The sequence below is a fragment of the Pongo pygmaeus genome, chromosome 10 (assembly GCF_028885625.2).
Source record: "Pongo pygmaeus isolate AG05252 chromosome 10, NHGRI_mPonPyg2-v2.0_pri, whole genome shotgun sequence".
NCBI classification, from domain to species: domain Eukaryota; kingdom Metazoa; phylum Chordata; class Mammalia; order Primates; family Hominidae; genus Pongo; species Pongo pygmaeus.
This window is the reverse complement of record NC_072383.2, coordinates 45,449,137-45,474,313: the sequence shown is the minus strand read 5'-3', so window position 1 is coordinate 45,474,313 and position 25,177 is coordinate 45,449,137. Positions and strand designations below refer to the sequence as shown.

General features: G+C 48.7%; 1 protein-coding gene across 2 annotated transcripts in view; it reads left to right on the top strand.

The window, feature by feature from the left end:
- The window catches only part of VDR (vitamin D receptor), a 63,002-nt gene that overhangs the window by 1,852 nt on the left and 35,973 nt on the right, over positions 1 to 25,177 (top strand). For both annotated transcript variants that reach the window (XM_054443072.2, XM_054443071.2), the window contains exons 2-3: positions 20,503 to 20,583; positions 24,113 to 24,260. In XM_054443072.2, the coding sequence (XP_054299047.1) occupies positions 24,115 to 24,260 (146 nt within the window). In that variant the 5' untranslated portion in view covers positions 20,503 to 20,583; positions 24,113 to 24,114. The remainder of the gene's footprint in view (positions 1 to 20,502; positions 20,584 to 24,112; positions 24,261 to 25,177) is intronic.

Here is a 25,177-nt window from a genome sequence, read left to right as displayed (position 1 = left end):
TGATCAGCTGTATCTTGGACCCTTACCAAGCTAAAGGAGAAACTAGAAAATGGGGTAAGAAAGGAGGGAAAAAAATGACAGTTAGAAAGCCTTCCCAACCCTTTGCTCCTCTTTCGGCAGAGGCCATCAGACTTTGTTTGTATAAACATTATGGAAGGTCGGGTGCTGTTTGGGGTGCCCTGATAATTTGTGTTTATGGTTTCTCAGTATTCTTCCCCTATTTGACCTCAGAACTGATCTCTTTTGTAACTAAGCCCCAGAGGAAGCTCCAAGAGGACCTCCTGGACCCCTACACTCTACCCCCAGAACAGATGGCAGGTGTCCAAAGCCCAGGCTGTGAATGGAGAAAGGCCTGGGGCCGTGTGGGCTACATCAGGTGGCTACTACATCAGGTGGTTATCTAAGACAGGAAATGGAGTTCCCATTGTTTCATTCCTTACCCCACATCCTAAAGAGGCACCGCTGTCCTGGCTGGGATAGGCATCTGGAACCTCTGCTAGAAACTTGCTGTTGCCTATGCAGCAGTCAGGTCCTAGGGGCCAGAGAGCTAGAGACAGGAGGACCACCTAGATGATATTTGGTGTGTTGTTGAATAAAGAATGACAGGGCTCCAGCTTCCATTTGTCCAATTCTGTTTTGGATGCAGGTAGAGGGAAGTGAGGAATTGACCAGATTTGATTAAGAGCCTCTTGTGTGCCCAGCGTGACTCCAGGCCCTCTGAGGGATAGCAGGAAGCAGAACCCACCAGACCAGGCCCCTGACTCCAAAACAGTTTGAGTCCCAGGGTGGGCAGCAGTTCTCAGGCTCTCCCTCCACTATTGTCCAGTTCTGAGAGGATCCAGCTGGGCTGAAGCCAACCTGGCTGCCACTCTGGGCCTCCAAGGCCTTGCTTGTTGTTTTGCTTCCCTCTGATTTGTCCCTAACCTTTTCCTGTGTCAGTGCCCTCCTGGATATGCTAGAAAGAGTGCCTGTGTAATGTATCTTGCAAACTGGGATACTTCTGAGAGTGAAACGGGATTCCATGCATGGTTATACCAGGACAATGGTCATAAACCCAAACTCTCCAGGGAAAAATGGAATATTAATCACCCTAGTGATCATCACTCCAAACTCAGCAGAGGTCACAGCAGTGATGAGGGGATGATGAGGTTGGGGGAGGCTTAATGCTTAAGGGAAAACAGGGATAGCTTAATTCTGAGGACAGCCCCCAACACCCTAGCCTGCTCCCTGGTGTTATCAGCCAATTCTCGTCTTTTCCCTGAGGGCAGCACTGCTCCCGGCCACCCTGTCCTGCGACCCATCCCACCACTCGTGTGACTTCCCTTCACCCTTGACTTGTGACTGCCCTCACCTTTGGTTTTCCTGCCCCACCCCAACCTCAGACAGGGACAGGAAGGTCTGCCAACTCCTCTTCAGCTTCCCCTGGGGAAATTGGGGTTCATAGTGGAGCCAAGACTGGGCCTCACGTTTCCTCTTCCCTCTTCCTCCGTATCTGCAGCCTCCTCATTTTGCTCATCCAGCTTCCCAGACCTCTGGGGACCACACTATCCCACAGAAAGTCTGGCTGTAAAGCAGGTAAGCAGCCAGGAAGGCAAGGGTAGGCAAACCTTGCCCACTCTGATAAAGGACATAGGTCACTTGTAATCGGGTTCTGGGGAAATGATAAGCAAAGTGGAGGCCAAAGCCAGGGAGAAGCTGTGTCGCAGGAGACAGAGTCAGTTCCGAAAGACGCTAGAGTTTACCTCTTTGGTCTGGTCTGACTATTGGGGAAATGGTCCAGGGTGGGGACAGGCTGTTCTTGCTCAATCCAAGTGACAGGCACTGATGGCAGTGCCTGCATCCTGCTGTGGCAACATGTGGAAGAGAAACTGTCCTGCCTTCTGGGTCCTGGATCCTCATGGTCCAGATGCAAAGGGTGGGCTCCCCAGAGGTCCAGCCTGTGGGTGATCGGGCATAGGCATGGAGGGAGCAGAGCTGCCACGATGACCGTGTAGTGACTCTCAGTTACTCTTCCAGGAAGGAAGTCATTCTCATTGCCAACAAATGAAAAGGGCAAGTGAAGATCTCTTGGGAAGTCATGTCTTTTAAGTGACTTGTGGGGAAGGGAGGTGGTGAGACCTCCCACCCCAAGGATGGCTGGAGGAGGATGGGGGTGTCTGGTCGGTAAATAGCAGGAGTGGAAGGCAAAAGCAGTCAGTACTCTGTGAGTCGGAATGTGTGTCATGCTTTTGCAAACCTGCCCTGCAGGTCCTGTGCCAAGGAATAGACTAAGCAGTGTTCCCAGAACCAGATGCCATACAAAGTCCTCATTCTGCACAGGGGAGAGTCCTGGTCCTGAGCAGGGTGTGGGCAGCTGCACCCACGGGAAAGTGGAGTCTGGGCAGACTCGATAGTTGGTTCCTGAGAAGCTGCTGGCTCTCACTGGCCTTCTGATGACAACCTGAAGCTTGGAGGTGTTATGCAAGGTGGGACATTCCAGGCACTGTGGAATACCCATGAGGCCCAAGGCTTTGCTGGTGACACATCCAGTGTGTGCCACCTGCTGGTACTGGAGTTGTAGCTTCAGCTATTTACTGAGCACTCACTTGTTAACAGGTGCTGTGCTACGTGCCTCCCAGACCTATCACTAGGTCTTGTGAGGTAGGAACCAGTTATGTTCCCTTTACAAATGAGGAAATGGAGTCTCCGTGAGATTAATCAACATGCCAAGCTGTCATAGCCTGTGAGGAGGAAACCCACAACTCCCTCTCAGGTTTTGAGAAGCCCATGCTCTTAACCTGCATGGAACTCTCCCACCTCTGCATTCATGGGATGGCCACAGGGCACTTAGTCCCCTGTCTTGCACATTACAGACCTGCAGTAAATGTTTGTGAGCTGCAGGGTTAGATGTACTAACTAGTTTGAACAAGTTGACCTGAGAACAGGCTTGGACTGCCCAAAGGTTACTCTGGGGACAGTGGCCTCTCAGAAGGAGGCTCCCTCTGCCAGCACTTTTAGATCTTCATGACTCTCTGGCAGTCTCGGGCACCTTACTCAGGTTAAGAACAAGAACCCAAGAAAGGTAGGATTGTGCAGAGAAATTGCATGGAATCAAATATGACTCTAACAGTCTGGAAGGCAAATAGGAAACAATCTTTCAAACAGGCCTCTTTATTGAAAGCCTACTATGTGCTGATTGTCCCATTGGCCAATGGGGAGCTATTCTCACTTTGCCTACCTTTCCCTCTCCTGGCTATCCCTTAAGGAACTCCTGAACCTAGCCCAGCTGGAAGGAGAAAGGGACTCTAGCTTCCTCTGATAGCCTCATGCCAGGCCCTGTGCAGATTGCTTTGCTTGTCTCCCTCAATCCTCATAGCTTCTCTTTGGGGTAAGTACGGTTATTCTCTCTAGCAGGCATAGTGGGGAAACCAAGGTCTAAAGAGATGCAGTCACCTGCCCAGGGCTGCAGAGTCAGCCTGTAACCACTGCTTCACACGGCTTGCCAGCCCTGGGCCTGGCCATACAAACCACTCTGTCAGAGCCTGGAGACAGAGGTTGCAGGAAGAGAAAATGCTCAGCCTGCCCCACCACCTGTGGGTCCCAGGGTTCCTTGATAGATGACTAAAATTTTAGGTAGTGCTGTTAGAAGCTAGTGGCTTGGCAGAACAGGAGAAACACAGGGTCTGAGTTAGACTCTTGGGTTCAAATCTTGGCAAGGTCACTTTGTAGCTTGTGACCTTGGGCAAGTTTCTAATCTGTCCAAATCTCAGTGTCCTTACCTGTAAATTGGGTATAGTAATAGCTCCCTTGTAGGACTGTGTGTGGATTAGATGATGTAAGTCAAGTGCCTGGCACACAGTAGGCCCTTGAAAGGCATGTATATTCAGTAGATATGGGCCAAGAACCTACTGTGTGCCAGGTACTAGTCAAGACACTGGGAATTTAACAGTGGGGAAAAAAGAGACTCTTGCACTTCTTTTCAAAATTTCTAGCCCAGAAGCCTGTCCTTGTGAGAGGCCTGTTTAGAACTCAGGAATGGCTGTCCTGGCACCTGACTAAACTCCGATTTGGCAAATTGGTTTCTCTGTCATTTGTTAGCTGAGGAGCTTGTGAAGGTTACTTAGCTTCTCCACAACTTGGGTTCTTCAATTCCTTTTTGTTCATTTTTAAAAACTGTGATATATCACATACACAAGATTATATGTTTATGTATAGATTAAAGAATCCTATACCCTGTACCTACCACCTAAGTTAAGAGTGGAGCATTCACAGCACCTTAAAAGCCCCCTCTGCCTCTCCCCATTTGCATTCCCCTTCCTTACTCCCCACCCCAAAGTGAATTTCAGTTGTTTCCTTGCTTTTCTTTGTAAGTTATCATCTATGTAGATTTTACAAAACACTATGTTGTTTCATTTTACATGGCTTTGAAGTTCACATACCTGTGTGTTCTCTTTGATGTACTCTTCTTTGAGTCAATGAGTTTTCTGAGGTTCATCCATGTCAATGCACACCACTGCAGTTCATGGGTTTGCACTACTGTGTAGTATTCCATTGGAAAAATACACCACGATTTGTATATCCTCCTCTCACTGATGGACATTTGGGTTGTTTCCAGTTGAGCTATTACAATAGGACAGTACTTCTAGGGGTGTACACATTATACTTGTCTTCTGGTTCATGAGAAACTCACAAGAATTTCTGTAGGGCACATACCTAGGGTTGGAATTGCTGCCTCCCATGGAATTCTATGTTCAGCATTGCTATAGGGTGCCAGACAACTTTCCACAGTGGTTGTCCCAAAAAACACTTCCAGCAGTGGATGAAAGTTTCCATTGTTCTCCATCCTTTTCAACACTTGATATAGGCTTCATTTCTTAAATGAAAAAGTTGTATTAGATGAGTTTCTACAGTTATAATGATTAGCTATAATAGTTGTATTGTTCATGACCTAGGGACCCAATTTCTGGCTCATGTGTGTGCCTGTCTGCTGCACTGTGTACAGGTAAGCACATACATGCCAAAGCCTGACTCTGAGAGCTCTGTGCTGGGCCTCTAAGTACAGTTGCAGCCCTTCCTCTCTGGGCTTCCACCAGCAGTGCTTGAGGGATCCCATGGTTCTACATCCTCCCAAACACTTGGTGGTCTCCTCAGTTCAACCAAAAGCCTGGTGTCAGCAGTGAGCCCATACTATGTGCTCAATTAATACCTGGGGAGGAATATATATTTTCCTTGGGCATCAGTTTTGAGAAAAGGACATGGAAGTATGAGAACCACGAGTTTGCTGGCTAATCAAAGCACACAGGGCTGGGGCAGTGAGGGATTCACGTCTGTCCTGGGCTTCTTGATCATTTAAGGGCTCCAGTGAGATGCGGTGAAGTTTATTAGTCTCTACTGGCCATCTCTTCAGAGTCTGGCCTTGTTCTTTGGCCTTTTGACTTGTTTAACCTGAGAAGCAAGGGGTAGCTGGAGGGTTGGGGTGGAGGGAACAGAGGCGATGCCACAGGGAAAGGAGGCAAATGCCTGTAGAGAATCCCTTTCCCTTTGAAGGTCGAATAGCCTGCTGGGACTACTGGGGAAAAGAGGTGTTAACTACACTCACCATCCTGGTAGCCACATAAACAGCCAGATACTCACCACCCAGCCACCCATGGGACAAAGGAATGTGGCTGGCTGGACAGTTGCATGGGCCACCTCAGCCCTCAACTTTGTAATTACCTATCCAGTCTGTGCCTGTCAGCTCCGGGCAGGCAGGTGCTTCTGCCCTGGGCCTCACCTTGGCTCCCAGGCCTGTGCTGGGATCACGGACAGGGCTCTACCTTCTCCAGCCATCCCTCCACCCCAGCTCCACCCAGTGTCTCTTTCTATACCAACCTTTGACCCTTGTGAGGTTACCATATTATGTAATAGCTGACAATCATAATAACCAATGGTTATTATAACTCACTACGTTCCAGGTACTATGTTCAGTGCTTTTCATGCATTTTCTCATTTATGCCTCTCAATAATCCTGTGAGGCTGGTAAAATTATACCCATTTTATAGAAGAGGAAACCAAGGTTCATAGAGATTAAGAGGCTAAATTCCTTGCCCAAAGACATTAAGCTACTAAATCAGAACCAGAATTTAAATTCAGGCTTAAGTCCAGAATGCATGTTCTCTTCCTTACTTGTGCACTGCCTTTCCTGCAGTGTCCTGGTCATTCCCTCCTCCCCTTCCTGTCTAGGAGGGATGGAAAAAACACAGCAGGTGGTACGAAGGTGAATGGGGCAGTTCCAATCTGGCCAGGGAGAAGCTGGAAAACACCTTCGGGGCAGAGTTCTTTGTTCCAAATGGCTCTGAATTTCCGGACTTCTGCCAGGGGCAGGAAGTGACTTCGGCCCAGCGTCTTTGGCAAGCACACCCATATCTTGGGTGCCATGATGTTAAGAAGTGGGGGAGGGGCTGCCTCAGGTAAAATTCCTTTATAATGAACTCCATTTGACGTCTGACCGGCTTTGTTGAAACCAAGTGCACAGCCTGGGAAACTGGAAATGGACTGGAACTAATTCGAGGTTGGGTGTCTTTTAGCAAAGCCCCCCGAAAGGTTTGGAGCCTAGAAGGAGAAGGAGAAAAGAGTCAGACTCACCCCCAGGTCCTCCTGAATGTCAAGCTCCTGCGTGGTCCTGGGCAGGGCTTGTGGGGAGAGCTCTGTGCGTAACTCCACCTGTCAGTGCTGTCATCGTCCATTCCCCCTACTCTACTCCGAGCCCCGAGAACAGATCTGAATCCTGTCTCTGAAGTGCCCCTGCTCCACACAATAACTAACATGTCACAGATATACTCACTAGATGGTTTTGTCTGTAGACCGGGTGCCTGAGCAAGAAAGGAGGGTTGAAGGGCAATTGCTTTGTGTCGTTAAATCATCTTCAAAAACTGGGCTGCAACTCAGATGAATTCTCCTTAGTCATTGCAGTAATTGTGCACAATAATAAGCACTAACATTTACTGAGCAGGTACTACATGCCAGGCACTATGCTGAGCACTTGATGCGATTTTCTCATGGACTCCTCACAGACTATGCAGTAGGTGGTATTATTTTTCTCATTTCACAGGCGAGGAAGCAGAAGCTTAGAGAATGCATTTCATTAGTTCTTGTTGCACAGCTAGTGGTAGGGAGAATTCAGGGTTGGGCACACCCAGGCCAGCTGCCTCCAGAGCCTGCACTTCTAACCGTGAGCTCTTCTGTCAGTGTGCGCTGGTCAGGGGGCCAGGGCCAGGTGGGTCATGAGTGAGGCTGGAGGGATGCAGACCCCGTGAGATGGACTGGAGAGCACACGCTTGTTGATGGGAGCAGCCCCTCTCGGCCCAGCAGGCTTCCAGCAGGAACTTCAGCCTGGTATGGCCAGATTATCCGACTTTTTCATAGAAAGCTGGACATTCAGATTTTTTTTCAAAAATGTAACCTCTTGATTTCTAAAACATTGACAGCCAATTAAAAAAAAATGAAATGTGTAATCACTGTTGGTGATGGGGGAGGACGGGTGGCAAACAGCACACATCACAGTCAGGTCTGCCCTGCAGGCTCCACTGCGTCCTGTGGTAGTTTTTTTTAACAGGTAAATGTTATAGAGTGGGATGGGAAAAACCCTGTTCTTGTAGAATTCCTTACTAAAGTACTAGAAGGTACCCCTCCCAGCATGTGATAATAGCTTTATAATACAGAGTGTTTCTTCCTTGTGAGTTAGAAAGAAAGCTTTCAGAATAAGATATTCCAAGAATACATTCCCCTCCTTTCCTTTCTCTCCTCCTCCTTCTCTCCCTCCCATACTCTGTCTTCTCAGGAAGGTATTTCCCCATAGGTATTAGAAGAAAAGTTGTGTGAGAAAAATCAAAAGGAAACTAACAGAGGATAGGGTCTTAAGGCAAAAAAAAAAAAAAAAAAAAAAAAAAAAAAGGAGAAAGTTTGGGGATGGGCTTGGTAGACAACAAATGAATGGATCATGCTCCATGCAATTGTTCTAGGTGTTTTTTCACAGCCTTCCCCTTTTTACCTGAATTTATTCCTCCTCCTCTCCTATTCTTAAATACCTGGAAAAATAATAGTAATGCAATAGCTAGTATTTTTATAGAGTGTAATTTTAGAGTGTAACAATTTTTATAACACATTTGAAATATTTATCTCAGCTGACACAACAGTCTTATAGAATCTCCTTTTGGAGGCTTGGTAAAGTAGCAGTGTTTTCTCCTTCTTCCTTGCATTCTGTAAGAGTTGTAGCCATGGAGGATGGAAACTCCTGGCTCCCGCAGGCCTTCTCTGTCCTGCCGCCCTCATGCCCCATGTGGATCCACAGGTGGAGGCAGGTGTGGCAGGCAGTTAGTCTGAGCCCTTGACTAGGGTCCCACCTCTACAAAATCTGGTGCCAGCAAGAGTGAGGGAGTGGACATGGGAAGGGCCCTAAATGGATAGTGGCTCCAGTTAGTGGCCCAAGGCCAGCCTCCCCCACGCAACCCTGCCTGTCACTCTGAGCTATTGTTCCAAAAGCTGGGCAGAAACTAACTCACTGAGGGAATTATTTTCATCTCTGTTAAACTTCAATCCTGGGCTACTGACCAGCCTAGCTGCAGAATTATTTTTCAGGTCAGGAGGAGTTCTGGAAAAAGTAAGGGCGGGGGAGTGAAGGGAAGCAGTAGCCATCTCACCCAGGGGCGGAGATGGACCACGACCACTGACATCCTCCCTAGGATGCTACCTGTCTGCAGCCCACCTGGAAGCAACTCCAGCTGACCTAGTGGGGCCCAGCCCAGTCAGAGGAAATGGGGTTTCACCCACAAGTCTTTTAATTGAACCTAGTTTCTGAGCTAGTCCATCAGATTCCTTCCTGAGAGATGTTTGCCTCTGCCAGAAAGAGTATTGAGTGCAGGGAGTGGAACTTCTGCCAGCTGGTTCAGAGGTCCGGTGGGCAGCAGGCCTGGCTCAGGGCAGCTTGGGGGCTGCAGACAGCTGACCACCAGGAGGGAAAGAAGTTGCTCCTCTAGGGAAAGAGGTTGTTCCTCTAGGGACCCTGAGTTTAGTTCTTCCTCTGTCCTTGGGCAGCATTTTTGGAAAGTACCCTGTGGTTTAAATCTGTTCTGTCTTTGCCCCCTGGCTACCAAAGAAAAACAAAGAAGAGGGAGATGACCAATGGGTAGGGCTGGGGAAGGGGAATCATAGCTTGGTGAGGATTCAAGGGTTAGAACAGAGACAGCTGTTTCCTATCACTTTGTGGCCCTGGGGAAGAAAACTCCAGACAGATTCTGATATTTGGCCTGAAACGTTGAACCAAGGGGGTTATCTTCCATTATAGCTCTGAGGGTAAGGCAAGGCTTGTGTCATGTTGGCCAGCAGTGAGTTTGGACAGCCAGACTCAGGATATGGACTGGCATGTGCCTATCTGCATATGAGATGCTCCACACACGTCTGTGGTGCGTGTTGTTTGTGAGCATCGTGTATTTTGCCTGATGCCCTTCCTTAGACAAATTCCTGGCAATGAGCAAGTGACTTTGTTGACCAGAGCAGAGTGGGCTGAGTGGGCTGAGTAGACTGGTGGAGGCAGGTTTGGGGATCCTGCGGCTGTGGGCAACTCACCTCTCTCTGTGCCCATCAACCATATCTGACCACCCTGCACAGACTGAGGAATTAAGTAAGGATTGCACTAGTGATATGGCAGCTGAGTCATTCACTAACCTCCCTTCCATCTGCCCTTATTGAATCATTTGTTCTTTCTTTTGATTTTCTCCCACAAAACCTTTTTTTTTTTCTATTCAGCTAGACTGAATTTTTTAGGTCTCTCCTTTACCTCTCCCTTCTAGCTCGACTGCGGATGGTCCTATTCTTCTCAGGGTTAAGGATCTCCCCGAAGGACTGTGGGGGACAGTGGCGTTGTGTGTACCCAGGCTGGGACTTCAGCTGTGCTGCAGAAGAGGCCTGTGCATAGCTAACCTCTCAATGAAACAATGAGAGAGGCTCTGTTGTCACAACCCTCAAGGTGGATTCAGGTTGGAATGGGGATCTGAATGGGGTCTGAAAGTCTTCAGTTTCAATAAATCATGGCAATAATTAAAAATTCCTGATATTCAAGACTCACTGGGTTTAACTTGAAGAAACAGAAAAAAGAGTGGAATGTACTTCCTACAGGCCTTTGACATGAGTGTGGCCAGTTATTATGTCTCTTCCTGGCACCTTCTCCCTCTCTCCAGCCGTATTGAATGAGTTTCTCTGTCCCAAACATGTTCTTTCCCTTTCGTTCTCAGCTTTTGCATGTGCAGTATCCTCTGCCTAGAGTGCTCCTTACTCCTCTTACCACTACCACATTAAACTCCTCTGCTCCTTCCTGTCTCCTTGGAGAGGTTGAGAGGGGACTGCCTCCAAAGAGCCTTCTTTTCTCTTTTCTCACTAAGATGAGGCAGAGGCTCTTGCATGTGCTCCCTCTAGACCTGGCACTTACCTGGATCGTAGGATGTGTCGTACTGAATTGGAGGTTCCTGTTTGTCCCCCATCCCCACCCCCCAACCCACAGTAGACTGTAAGCTCCTAGAGGACAGGGTCTACATCTTGCTCACCACTGTGTCTCTCATTTCCAGTACAGGCCTTTCCATGCGGCTGGCACTTAAATATAGGCAGGGACCCTATCAGAGGTAAGGCAGCAGAGGCAGAATCCATGTCCACCACAGTGTGAGGCCAAGAAGAAATGCTGCCACATCCTATCCCTGGCCCTCCAGGGGTGTCCCCAAGAGGGACCCTACCCAGAAGGATGGCCAGAAGCCTGACCAAACAGCTCTGGAAAAGCTCGTTAGGGGGAAGTCATTCTAATCAGAAACAGAGGAGCGGCCCATGTCACCTTGGGGTGACTGCTGCTGCCCTTGAAAGTGAGTGGGAACCTCCTACGTGGCCCAGGTCCCGAGAAGCTGCGTGAACACGGTACAGGGGAAGTGTCCACCCTCACTAATAACCCAGAAGATGGAGAGGATACGTTTGGACAAATCAGCCGTGTACGGGACCGGAGCTGCCTGGTGGAGAGCTAGACCAGCCCTGCCCATCTCAGAGGACCCTGGGGATCCTTCCCTGATTCTGACACAGGCTTCAGAATCTATCCCAGGATAAGTGAATGGCCTTCCCAGGCCTTCAAGAGCTGGGGCAGCCAGGAGTCCAGGCCCACTGAGCCAGAGCCCACCCCGTGTCTAGGTGAAGGGGCATGGCGGGGCCATTCTTCTGCCAGGGCTTCCACAGTTCTCGCTGCCACCTCCTGACTCCAGCCCCTCGGCACCCACCTCAGCCTTCTCCTGAGTTCTGCTTTCTGCTTCAGGTGGTGGTGGGTGGGAGTGGGTGGTGGTGCCGCCGCTGTCCTGGTAACAGACAGAGGGGCATCCTGGAGGTAGTCAAGCTTCAGGTCCCACTAGAGTGAGAACAGATGCAGGTACAGGATCAGCACTTAATGATGGGGAGGTGGGGGACGGAGGTGACACTGGGTGAGAAGGGACAGGAAGGACGATGGCTGTAAGGGTTGGTAATCAGTGACAACTTGGGAGCCACAGGCTTTATGTTTTACATGGAGGAAAAGTCCAGATTTGTAGCTCAGCTTCTCTGATTGTTAGGGGAGAGATTAGAACAACTCATTTCTCCTCACCCCAAGAAGTTTTGAAAGAGTTTTAGAAGCCACAGACAGTGGGTGGGGTGGTCAGTTTTTTTTCCCAGCTCAGGAAAATTGTGGCTTTCTGGGCAATGTTTGTTTGGGGTGGAGCTTTTGGGACTGAGAAGCAGGCATCCTGCCCTTCACAGCACCTCTCTCGGGCCTGAAGCTCTTCTCATTTTCCTGGATTCTCCAGTGATTATACTAAAGCCAGGTACAGTTCCAATAATAATAGTTAACATATAAGGCTTGTGGTGTGCCAGGCACCCTTCTGAGGGCTACTCAGAGATCAGCTTGTTTGATCCCCACACAAGACCTGAGACTCAGGTATTATCATGTCCCTATTTGTAGATGAGGAGACAGGAATGGGCTCTGGGGGCATCTGAACAGTGGCCAGGTGGCCAGGGGCATCAGGCTGGCCCAGGTGGCTGGACAAAGGCAAGGGGTCTGATCCCAAGGATCCCAAATATCTCAGAACTGGTAGGACCTGGGGTTTGGATACTGACCTTTGACACAATGCGGAAGAGTCTACGTGATTCAGAGATCACATTGGTCCCAGAAGGAAAATAAGGAAAATAAGCCTGGCCACCCTGGATAGGGGTAGGTGGTTGGGCCTCAAAGAGGTTTGCCTGAGCAAGAGTGGCTCAGGCCTGGGCAGGCCACTGTCCCCAGGAGCACCCTCCCTGCCCATCACGTCCCTCTGCCCCTCCCTCCTGCACATGTCACACTGACCACATCTGTAGACATCTTGAGTTGTAGCTGTAGATGGGGACCAGTGGCTCCCATTTTCATTTTAGCCATTTTGTCTCCTGCACCCACTCCCTTCATACAATCTAGTCAGAATAGCACTTCTAGGGCACACGTTCTCAGTCCAAGCCGTGGGAAAGCTCCCCTTATCCAAGAGAGTTTAAAGATAGTGACTTGGGTTTTTGTGAGTGTTTTGTTTAGTAAGGACTTGTGGGGAGGAACCGTGCTAAGCCATAACCAGTGAGGAGAAGCAAGACAGCCTGTCTGACCCCAGGAGCCAGTCCTCTGCTCTTCTGCAGTCAGGCCACTGCCTGGGGGCTCTAGTCATTCCAGTGGAAGATGAATGTAACCCGCATGGTGACGTGACAACTGTTTCCTCCCTGACCCCGGAGGAGCTGGCTCTAGAAGGTTGGGATCAATCCTGAATTTAGTTTGTGTTAGATTTTTATATATATATATATGTATTATATATTATTATATATAATATATAATATATATTATATATTATATAAATATAATAATATATGCATTATATATATGTATTTTATATATTATATATATATATATATAAAATACAAAACAATAACTTTTCTGGGGTTTCTCGTGGCAGTTGAAATAGTCCCACATGTGGTCGTCAGAAAATAAGCCATTCCTCATACCAGTATGGGATAAGCTCCTTGACCTCTGAGGAGCAGGAGTGCTTCCTGCTGTGTGTTTTAGAATCCCTCCCCGCCTTGTTTCGTGGCAGTGAATTGCCTCTTGGTCCTGTCCAAGTGTGTCTTTCACTGATTTTTTGAATCATGTTCTAGTTGCTTGGTCCTGCCACATGGGTCCAGTGTTCATTTGAGCATAACTGTAGTAAACCCTTTTTCCAGATCAGTATAATAAAGGAGTGATGTGCAATTAAAAAAAAAAACAAAAACAGTGGCTCAGTCCTATGTGGACTCGGGCTGAGGGTCCCAGCGTTAAGACAGATGCTTAGCCTGGAGGAAGGCACGCAGGCACACTGGAAGCTGGGCTTGGAAATGGCTTGGAAGCAGCTCTCTCCTGCTGTCCTGAGCTGCTTTTTTGTTTTTGTTTTTGTTTTTAGAGAAAATCCCATTTAGCCATCAGCTGCACTAACACTAGCAGTAGTTTGGGTCTCCCCAAAGAAGGGCTGGACCTACTCTCTCCCTTTGGGGATGCCCTAGTTTCTATTTCTTGGTCTCCAAGTCACTGAACAAATAGCCTCCTTGTCTCATCAACCTTTCCCTGTAGCAGATATCCTTGGGAAGTACTCCCATGCTAGTGTCCCAGGAAGACCCACCCGGAGTAGAGAAAGCTCAGGCCAGGCATATCCCACTTTCCTCTAAAGTACTCCCTGTCTTGAGTCCTTGTTCATGTCTTTGGCCACGGGAGCTGAAGCCAGGAGCTGGAGTTGGTAGGGCAGGAGCATGTGGGTGATCCTAGCGACATTTTTGTTTCTCTGTGTTGATTGTAAGGATGTAGTCAATGCTGGGAGGACCTGCTGCAGTCTGCATCAGGCCTCCTACAGGGAACTCTCAGCCCCAAAGGGAGAGTACACACCAGCTTCCATGGCCCATTCCTACCCCACACCACATCCTCGCCCTGAAGCTGCTCAGGCAGGCGGTTGGGGGTACGGACTTGGCCAGGCTGGAGGTGAGAAAGTACACTTCCTTACTGTGTGGCCCTGGATATGTCACTTCCTCTCTGATTACCTCAGAGGAGACTGAGAAGAGACTGAGGCCATCAAAGAGGAAGTGACATGTCCAAGGCCACACAGTAAGGGAGTATACTTCTCTTCTCTTGTTTTTATTGACTTTCTTAGAATTTTTTCTTTTTATTTGTAGTTGACACATAATAATTGTACATATGGAATACAGAGTGATATTTCAATATGGGTACACAATGTGCAGTGATCAAATCAGGGCAATTCGCTTATGTATTGCCCCAAACATTTATCATTTCTTTGTGTTGTGAACATTCAAAATCTTCTTTCCTAGCTTTTGGGGAATACAAGGTAAATTATAGTTAACCACAGTCACCCTGCAGTGTTGCAGAAAACCAGAATCCATTCTTCCTGTCCAGCTTTAATTTGGTATTTGTTAACCAACTTCTCCCCATCTTCCCCTCCCTGCTACACATCCCAGCCTCTAAATACCCATGGTTCTACTTTCACGGCCTCCGTTTCTTCAGTTGTAAAACCAGAGAGATTGAACTGCAGCTTCCAAATGGGCCAGTCCCCTATGCGTCACTGGCCACTCTCCAGCAGTGACGGGCATAGCCTGCCTGTTACCTGGAGAGCAGTAATCAGCCCAGAAATCTTGTTGACAAAGCTAAGGGCAGAGTTTCCATTGGAAAAAAGCAGCTTGCAGGAAAAATTGTTGATAAGAAGTGGAAATCTATCTAAGTAAGCCATGTATCTACTGCCCCACTGCCTGAGGCCTCATGGGCTCCCCACTCTGAGTCCTGCACGCTCCAAGAAGCTGCTAGAGCTCCCCAGAGTGGCCTTAGTGAATGAGAGTATGTAGCCTGGTTACCATGGAGTGACCCACTAGCCCTGTGATATGGTTTGGCTGAGTCCCCACCAAATCTCAACTTGAATTGTATCCCTCGGAATTCCCACGTGTTGTGGGAGGGACCCAGGGGGAGGTAGTTGAATCATAGGAGCCAGTTTTTCCCACGCTATTCTCATGATAGTGAATAAGCCTTATGAGATCTGATGGGTTTAGCAGGGGTTTCCACTTTTGCTTCTTCCTCATTTTTCCCTTGCCACTGCCATGTAAGAAGTACCTTTCACCTTCCGCCATGATACTGAGGCCTGCCCAGCCATGTGGAATTGTAATTCCAATTAAACCTCTTTCTCTTCCCAGTCTCAGGTATGTCTTTATCAGCATTGTGAAAACAGACTAATACACCTTGATACTGCAGGGGGTGTCAGTCCATGGCTTTTAGCAGGTTCTCAAAGGTGATACATAGTCCCAAAAGTGTTAATGAAGAACAAGCTTCAGAGGTAAACTCCTTCCTACAACTACTGTGTCATCAGCCACTGAATTTCCCATCGTTCAGTCAGTCATAACTGGTGAGCCTCTTAAATGTTCTTAGAGGTTCTTAGAGCTGCATTGCTGGGGCTCAGCCTCCTCTGGAAAGAGCCAAGTGGCAGACAGAGGAGGCGGCAGCCCTGCTGGGAGCACACCCAGCACTCACACTGCTCCATGGGCCCTTTCCGTAGAACAGGCGCTGTTCTCTCCAGGTGCAGGCCACAAACGCAGACACTGTCTGTGCTACCACCTTACTCACTCTTCTTGTGGGGATCATGATCAAACCTGGGAATTTGATTTGAGTCTAAATCAAAATTAAGTGTAACCCAGGCTATCTTCTGCTGCTTCTCCCCTGCAACTTCACTCACAACATAAGCATTATTGAGTGTTCTGTTTTTATGATAATTTTCTGACTGATGGAAGTGAAGTGTCTTAGGGCTTAGTGTCTTAGAAAAGTCTAAGAGTCTTAGAAAAAGGGATCCTTTTTAATTTTTCTTTTCTTCTCCTTTTTTTTTTTTTTTTTCTTTTTTTTGAGACGGAGTTTTACTGTTGTCGCCCAGGCTGGAGTGCAATGGTGCGTTCTCTGCTCACTGCAACCTCTGCCTCCCTGGTTCAAGAGATTCTTCCGCCTCAGCCTCCTGAGTAGCTGGGATCACAGGCACCCACCACCAAAGCCGGCTAAATTTTGTATTTTTTTTTTTTTTTTTTTAGTAGAGACGGGGTTTCGCCATGTTAGCCAGGCTGGTCTCGAACTCCTGACCTCAAGTGATCCACCCACTTTGGCCTCCCGAAGTGCTGGGATTACAGGCATGAGCCACCGCGCCCAGCCAGGGCTCCTTTTTCTAATGTGCATATGGTACCATATGGTGGCCCCCTATAAGCCCTCCTCTAGAGCTCCTGTGTGAATGGCCTAGTAGCTTTGTCTAACATGGCTACAAAGAGCTATCTAGGAGCAGCCATTGAAAGCTATGGGGGGCTATTCCATCTGTGCATGATACAGAGCTTTCTAAGCATAGAGCCATACAAAGAGAGTGGATTGCCGTGGGAGGTGGTTCTCCACTAGGAAAACTATTCAAGCATGGGCTAGAAAACTGTTTGGCTAGAATATTACAGAAGAAATTTAAGATGATTGGACTAGGTGGTGCTGTTGCCTTCCAATCTTGAGATTTTCTGAGCTGGATGTTATCTATTGGGTTTTACTGTGGATATTGTGGTCTGTAGAAAATAATTTCCAACCATTCTTACCCATATTTAAAAGATGCGTGTATGAAGGAGCTGGGGAGACAGTTGGGGCAGGAAGTAGTTTGGATATGTTCTATTTATACAGTAAACCCTCTCCACTCCCCATTATTATCACTCTGTTCCCTCTCAGCTTCTTCTGGGAGGTACTGAGACTGTTCTGACAAAGAAAATGGATACATGTTGGGGATGGTGGAGAAGGAAGAGAGGGTATCACCTTAGCTGGCCATGATATTGTTATGCCTGAGTTATGCACCAGAATAAATAGATGACAAAAAGTCAGGTAGGTCACGCAGTGCTCAGCACTCGATGGGACAGAGTTTAATGGATGATGAAATGAAAAATAGCAAGACAAGGGTGTGTACGCACAAGTACATGTGCGGTTGTGGCTGGCGGACACACAGGCATATCTTCTCCTGGAAAAGCCCAACACGTTGTTGCCTCTGTTTGTGGCAATTTTAGGAAGAAGAAGAATTGTCTCCCACTCTGTGGGGAAATAGCTTAGCTTTCCATTTCTTTCTAGAAGGAGTGAGAACTTTAGAACAATGTCAACAATTAGAAAGCCCAGTTTAGATCACCCCAGTCCCAACCTGGTGGAGAGAGGACCCCTCTCCTGGGGTCGATTAGGGGCCACATCTTTTGTGCCCTTCCTGCTCATTGGCATCTGAGGATGAGTGAGTCTCACTCACTGAGGCATGAATGTTGTGGTTCATCTGGCTAATGAGGGATCAGGGAGAAAGCTTCGTCTCATTTAAGGTCTTCTTGCCTGGCGTGGCTCACACCTGTAACCCCAGCTACTTGAGAAGCTGAGGTGGAAGATTGCTTGAGCCCAGGAATTAGAGGCTGCAGTGAGCTGTGATTGTGCAACTGCACTGTAGCCTGGGTAACAGAGGAGACCTTGTCTCTTCAAAAGAAAAAAAAATAGTGCTTCTCATGACGGGAATTCCAGTCTTGGAGTTGCATGCTCTCAGAGCTACAAAAGACATTAGTGGTCAGACTTCTTGTCCACTCCATGGTCCTTCTCAGAGACACAGCTTTACCACCCTTAGGAGGGTCCAGTCAATGTGGAGTTAAACTGAGCCATGAGGGACTTTGATTTTTGTCTTCCCAGGGCTCTGCCCAGGACACCTGGCAGTTGCCACCCTGTAAGACTGCCGTAAGCGAGACGGCCCCGGGGATGCCCATTTAACAGAAGCTGCCGCAAGATGGGGCCGCCTGTGGTGTGGGCTGACAGGCAGACGTGTAGGAAAGGCAATGGTTGTGGCTTCAGTGACTGGAAGGAAACATGTTATCTTCTCATTTCTTGCTAAGGCAAGGTCAGGACTGGGGTCAGGGTCAGGCAGAGTTTTTGATGTGGGATGCAGGCCCTGGAGGGATGGAAGCCAGGGGCTTTCTACAGAGTTGAGCTCCTCCCCCTCTGCTTCTCTGAGGCTCAGTGCTGGGGGTTTGGTATTTCTAAAGCAGGGTCAGGAGAGGGTTGCTCTGGGGACGGTCCCAGCAAAAGCAGTGGGATGTTCTGTGTACTCAGAACATGAGTTGCTGGTGGGGTGGGCGTGTGACGTGGCAGAGGGCAGGTATTAAGCAGTTTTTCCACCTGTCCTCTTTTCCACCTTGTGTCTTTGCCCCACTTTCCTATAGGCTTGCATTTGGACTTAGAGGCTGAATCTAGGATATCTCCCCTAAAAGGACCCTCCAGTATTGGAAAGTTGAGTGAGGAGGAGAGGCCCATCTATTGAATGGGATTTTCCCAGATGAGAGGGGCTAGGTGATAGAAAGTGGATAGAACCTGGCTGAGGCCTGCCATCCCTTGGCCTGGGGATCCTTGGAAGGAAAAGAACAATCCCCAGGTTCTTCACTCATGGCCTGGGGATTGTTCTCTGCATTGCTCCTGACTTGGTGGAAGTGAAAGGTGTCCAGGGCTTAGGGTTGCAGAAATGACTCAGAACTAAGCTACCTAGATTCAAATCCAGCTCCAAAGACAATCACCCTCCCTGCGCCTCAGTTTCCACCCCTAAGATAGGAACAATAAAGTACCCACTGGAGGAGGCTCTTGTGAGAGTGAAGTGAGTGAGGACACAGGAAAACCATGGAGCAGGGCCCAGTGCGGAGCAGTAGGCATCTGCTCTGATGATTATCATTGGAAAAGGACCCAGTTGGGCACTGCAATCAGCCTGTCCTCGTTTGGCCCCAGGAACCACCACTTGCCTAGCTGTGGGACCCTGGGCAAGTCACTCAGAGTGCTCTGAAATTTGGCTTTGCTACAAGTAGGACTGCTCCCTGCCTCACAGAACTGTTGTGAGGGCTAAATGAAATAATGTATGCAGAGCTTAGCAGGCCTGGCATGTAGTAGATACTCCAGAAACATTTTTTTTAAGTTCCAGGGTGGTGGTCTACCTGAATGTCACCTCTGACCTCTGAAAACCACAGGGATTGAGGATAGGAAAGCAGTGTTCCTTTCTGCATCCACCTGGTCCCCACCTCACCTTCCTGAGCACCAGGAAAGGAGCCTGAGGAATCAATAAGGCCAAAGGAGGAACCCTGCAGAGCGTGGTCAGCTGGGAAGGACTTGGGAAGTAGGAGCAGAGGGGGCAAAGGAGGGCCTGGGTTGGGGGTACGTGGCAGCATGCCTGTCCTCAGCAGACACCTCCCACTGCCCATGCTTCTTGGGGGGATGGGCCAGCCCAGCTTAGGTTATCTTGGCTCATTGTCCACTAGTGTTTTCCTCAGATGCTCCCTGGGAGCTGGCAGTGCTGGAGGGGGTGGCAAGTGGCCTCAGCCGGCTCACAGTTCTAGGACTGGGCCCAGGTCTTGGAAGCCCCTTGAGCTCTCCCCTTTCCCTGCTTAGGCCACTGGAAGACAGAGTTCTCCAAAGAAAGACAAAAGCTGGGGTCTAGACGTACCCCATCTGGGGTCTGACTTAAAGGCCTTTGCCAGGGTCACCTCCTGTTGGCATCAGAGAAGGAAAGAAGTGTGTGTTTGTGTGTGTGTGTATGTGTGTCTGTCTACATCTGCAGGTGGACAAGCAGGGCTGGGTGTGAGTGGAAGTGGAAAGGATACTATTCTGCCCATCCCTCCTTGCTGGCCCTCGCAGCCAGCTGCTAAGATCCAGAGTCTGGGCAGCAGAGTCAACCCTACTGCAGCTGGGGGTGTTGAGCGTGTCTGGGGAAGAGCTAAAAGTGGCAGAAAACATCCTGTTTGAAAGCAATGCTTTTCTGTATTTAACCCCTGCAGCACCTGCTCCGCCTACACCCGGTCTCCACAGACAGATCTCAGACACCTGCCTTTGAAGCTGTCCCAAGAGACCAAGGCTGTGGGCTGCCATCCAAGCCCGCCCCATTCCCAGCTCCTGTGCGGCTCCTCCTCTGCCCTGCCTGGGGCAGCCATCTTCCCGCAGGGCAGCCGTCTTCCTGCTCTTAGCAGCGGGCCACGTGGCCCAGTTGCTCTGCTTCCTGAGCTGCCTACAATCTGGAGATGGAGGGGTAGTGAGAGTGTGGGTCTCCCTAAGGAAAAGGCCCTTCCTCCCTCCTGACACCCTGGGCTGTGAGAGGAGAAGGAGTGTCTAGGCGGGAGGCTGTTCCCTTCTGCCTGGGGCTGGTTGCCACCACCCCTTCCCACTGCTCCTGCTACTCCCTGCCTCAAGGGAGGGCCATCCTGGCTGCTGCCCAGCCTCCACCCCCACACCCCTGCCAGTGATGACATGGCATGCCTGCCCCCAACAAGCCACTTCTGTTTGCAGTTACTGATCTGGGGACTAAAGTCCCTGGAAAGAGCTTCTTGTGCCCACTTCCTTAGAGACTGGGGAGGCGGTCAGTGCTCCGCCTTAGATAAAATGTTTCCCCTTCTTCATTTCAGAAGCCTTTGGGTCTGAAGTGTCTGTGAGACCTCACAGGAGAGCACCCCTGGGCTCCACTTACCTGCCCCCTGCTCCTTCAGGTAGGTGTTTCCTCATCAGCCAGAACTTCCCTGGCTTTCTGTCTTCAAGGGTTGGGTTGGGGAGGCATAAAAAGGTGGTGGGCAGGGGAAGGAAGGGATACCACCAGGATTTTGCAAGGTGGGTCCTGGGCCAGCAGAGTCTGCAACTGAGATGCATGAGTGTGTGGGGTGCGGGTGGGAGTTCAGAGAAGGGCTCAGGAGCTGGGGCTTGCTGGCTCCGGCCACGAACCTGGCTGGGCTCTCCTGTGCGTCTGATGTTTCCTGTCCAGCCTCCATCTCCTCTTTCTCTTTCCTGCCTTCTTTAGTCTCTGCCTGTCATTCCTGGGACTTTCAGCTCTCAAGCTGCAGAGGCTTGGACGTCTTCTCCACATGTGGACTTTGGTCCTGGGCGCTGGCTTCTTGATAACAGCAAATAACCTCAAGCAGGGTTGGGTCTTCTGTCAGCTCCCCTGAAATGGTCTCATTCACTGTGGGCCTCTGGCTGCTCGATCCAGCCTTTCCAGCCTTCACCCCCAGCACGGAGACTTCCTGATGTCAGGGCAGCACCCCACCCCATTGCAGGACTGCTCTGTTGCTGTGCTGTGGTAGTATGTTGTTCCAACTCGCTTGCATCATAGCATCTCCAAATGAGCCCATGTGATGCTGAACATGTGTTGACTGATTTAACAGATATTCCTTTCTACCCCCCATTTTATTTCTCTGTTTTCCACGAAATCCACCAGATACTTGGGAGCCTGGATGACCCAGACTCTGTAGCAACACCACGATGACTCGGAGCTGCAGCATCTCAGCTGACCCAGGGTTAAGCCACAAGCATCCTGGATGGTTTCCCCTATTACCCCACAATGATATTGGGCCTCCGGGATGCTGGCCACATCTTGAATGTGTGCTATGTTCTAAAACCTGCAGGCATCAGCTCGGACTTGGGATGGTCTTTGGGGACAATGTTGATAGACCCACAACCACTTTTTCTATTTTTAATTGTTTTTAAATTTTGAAACGTTTTATGTATTCAGAAGGGCATGCAAACACAGATGTACAAAACATAGATGTAGTGTTTTGATAATAATAAGAAGAATAAGATACCATATGCTCACTACTCAAAAAAATAGAATACTGCCACTATATAATGCACACCCCTCCCCGATCTAATCTCTCCAAAGGTTTCTGTTAATCATTCTTTTGTTCTTTTTTTCTAAACTTGTCTTATAGGTTCAAGGGGTACCTGTGCAGGTTTGTTACAAAGGTATATTGCATGATACTGAGGTTTTGAGTATGAATTAATTGTCTCCCAGGTAGCGAGCATAGTACCCAATAGGTTGTTTTTCAGCCCCTGCCCCTGTCCGCTTGTATTCCAAGTGTCCACTGTTCTCATCTTTATGTCCATATGTACATGATGTTTAGTTCCCACTTATAAGTGAGAACATGTGCTATTTTGTTTTCTGTTTCTGGGTTTGTTTCCTTAGGATAATGGTCTCCAGCTGTATCCATGTTGCTGCAAAGGAAAAAGGACAGTGTATGTGTGTAAAAAGGACAGTATATGTGTGTAAAAAGGACAGTATATGTGTGTATATATATACACACACACACACACACACACATATACTGTATTTTCTTTATCTAGTCCAGAGTTGATGGGCACCTGGGTTGATTCCGTGTCTTTGCTATCGCTGCAATGATCTTTGTTCTTTTTCTGAAAGCGCTTCTCTCTTTACATATAGGTATATATTTATACTTGCTAAACTTTAATGTGTATATAGTTGCTAAACTTTAATATACACATTAAATATGTATTTATATATTTAATGTATATATTATATATACATTAGAGTTTAGCAAGTATAAATCTAGCTGTGAAAGAAATTAGCAATAGTGTCACTATTACTATTAGGATAGTTCAAAAGTAATTGTGATCTTTGCCATTATTTTTGATGGCCAAAACCACAATTACTTTTGCACCAACCTAATACATTAAGGTTTCCAGGAAAAGAAAAGCTAAATGAGGTTAGGGAATCTCCGAGGTCTGTGACCGGGATTCCCTCTGTCCCATTGGGACTGATGATAACATATTCTTGCTTATCTGCACCACTTCTTTCCCTTGGTGTGAAGCTGTTTGGGGAATTTTTAGAAAGTATTTGTTTTATTCATTTGGCAGTAGTAGTTTCTAGACATATCTTAAGGTTTGGGCCTCTCTGGGCCTCATTTGTAAAGGGCGTGATGATAATAGCATCTACACCATGGAGTGGTATGAAGGTGAAATAAGACTTAATGAGCTTTGATATTCCACACCCTAGATCAGAGATCATGGGCCTAGTCATTGAAAAGTAGCTCAGAGCCTCCCAAGGGCCCCCAGAATCTGCCTCTGTCACCCAGGGGCAGGAGGAAATGGTACCCTGGGGTGGAGTGGGTTCTTGTCTCTTCTTTCCCGGCTTTCTCTCTTATTTTTCTTCTGACATGAAGGACCCTTTGCCTAGGGTCAAAGGGGTCACTGAAACCTGTAATGACCCTTTCGAGGATTCAGATAAAATTGGGAGAACTGGGATGCAGTAAGGTCTGAAAGCATTTTAGGGCAGTCTGAAGTATCCCAGAATCATCTCTGAGCCTGAAAGTAGACGGGATCAGATGGAGCAGGCAAAGCTGAGGGCCCAGTTTTGGCTAACGAAAGAGTCAAGCCAACTGCTTCCTGAGAAGGCCTTCCCAAAGCTGTGGCCTTTCCTTCCCTCTGTCTCTTCTCCTTTTCCTCAAGTATGAAATCCATCTCTAGATGATAACGCCTGTTTATAAAAACCATCTCTGAAAATGCAATTAATTGTATAGGACTCACATGACTCAGAAGGACATTCAAAATAATGTTTTAAGTATTATTGACAAAAAAAGGGGGGGAAGTATCTTGAAACGTTGATTGTTTTGGTGCCGGAACACCAGGGGCATAAGCCTATTAGCCCTGAGCTTTATGGTTGCGAGGAGCTGGGGCTGGAATGACCAGAGCACCTAAATCCTCAATTCCCCTCACCCTCAAGAGGAGGAGACCTGAGGGTTTCTCTCTACATGTAGGTGCTGAGGCTGAGGGAGGACTCTCATTTTCCCTTGGAGGGGGCATTGGGCAGGATAGAAGCCCCTGACCTGGTTCAGGTCTGTGCCTGAGGCAGAGCTAGTGCCAGTAGTATGCATGGGTTCATGCATATGATCCTTACACCCTGGAAGTAAAACACCTCTTCCAATGCAGACAGCCAGGGCATGCAGAGGTGAACCACTAAACCCAAATTAACCTGACAGATGCAACATCTGAAACCAGGTGGCTGATTCCAAGACATGCTCTGAGCCAGCTGTGTAGGGAGAATCATGTATGAGGGCTCCGAAGGCACTGTGCTCAGGCCTGGGCCCTGGGGAGATGCCCACACTTGCTGAGCTCCCTGGTGTTGAGGGGTGGGGGTGGTGGGATGAGGCTGGGGGTGGGTGACACCAAGGATGCCAGCTGGCCCTGTCACTGACTCTGGCTCTGACCGTGGCCTGCTTGCTGTTCTTACAGGGATGGAGGCAATGGCAGCCAGCACTTCCCTGCCTGACCCTGGAGACTTTGACCGGAATGTGCCCCGGATCTGTGGGGTGTGTGGAGACCGAGCCACCGGCTTTCACTTCAATGCTATGACCTGTGAAGGCTGCAAAGGCTTCTTCAGGTGAGCCTTCCTCCCAGGCTCTCCCCAAGGGAAAGGGAGGGAGAAGAAGCAAGGTGTTTCCATGAAGGAAGCCCTTGCATTTTTCACATCTCCTTCCTTACAATATCCATGGAACATGCGGCGCTCACAGCCACAGGAGCAGGAGGGTCTCGGTGAGTGGTATCTTCTTTTCCGTCCTCTCAGCTCCAAATGTTCCTCTGACTCACTTGGAAATCGTTTTCCTGAGGTTGCTGTGTGGGTCTCTATCTTTCCATTACACCTGTGACCCACAGCCTCCTGCACCAACCCATGTGTCCATCCTTCCAGAGTGAACCTCCTCCCTGTTGATGATCACAGCTTCCTCACCCAAGAGATAGGCATGTCTTTGGGGAAAGCCCAAGAACTTGGCTTCAGAGCTTGCCTTCCCATTCAATCCAAACTGTTTCTTGGAACAAGGGAAATGGCACCTCTTGTCGGGTCATCACGATCTGTACCCATATCTTCACCCAAGGACTGTTTGTCCTGGTCTGAAAGCCAACCTTGGAACACCCAGGCAGTGTCAGGAATGTACCTGCATTCCTGTTTGATCAGGGCCAGTTTCTTTACCAACACACTCCCCTTACATGAGCCCAGGATTACAGATGTGAAAGGTGTGGGAAAAGCACTGGAGGTTCCCATTCAAAGCCGGGGTGGGAGGGTGGGAAAGGGGTGAATTGGGGCAGGAACTGGGAATCATGAGAAATTAGCATTTGGCATGTATTGGAGACAGAGAGAGACTAGCCTGAAAGAAGGCAGCCAAAACAGATCTTCTGTCTAGCGGTCTAGACTGGAGGTGGGTATGGCAGGGCTCTAACTATCAAATGAGGAAAGCACAAATCAAGTCCAGAGGAGGATGCTGAGGTCGGCTTGGTTGTTGTCTAAACCGGAGTGCTCTCCTC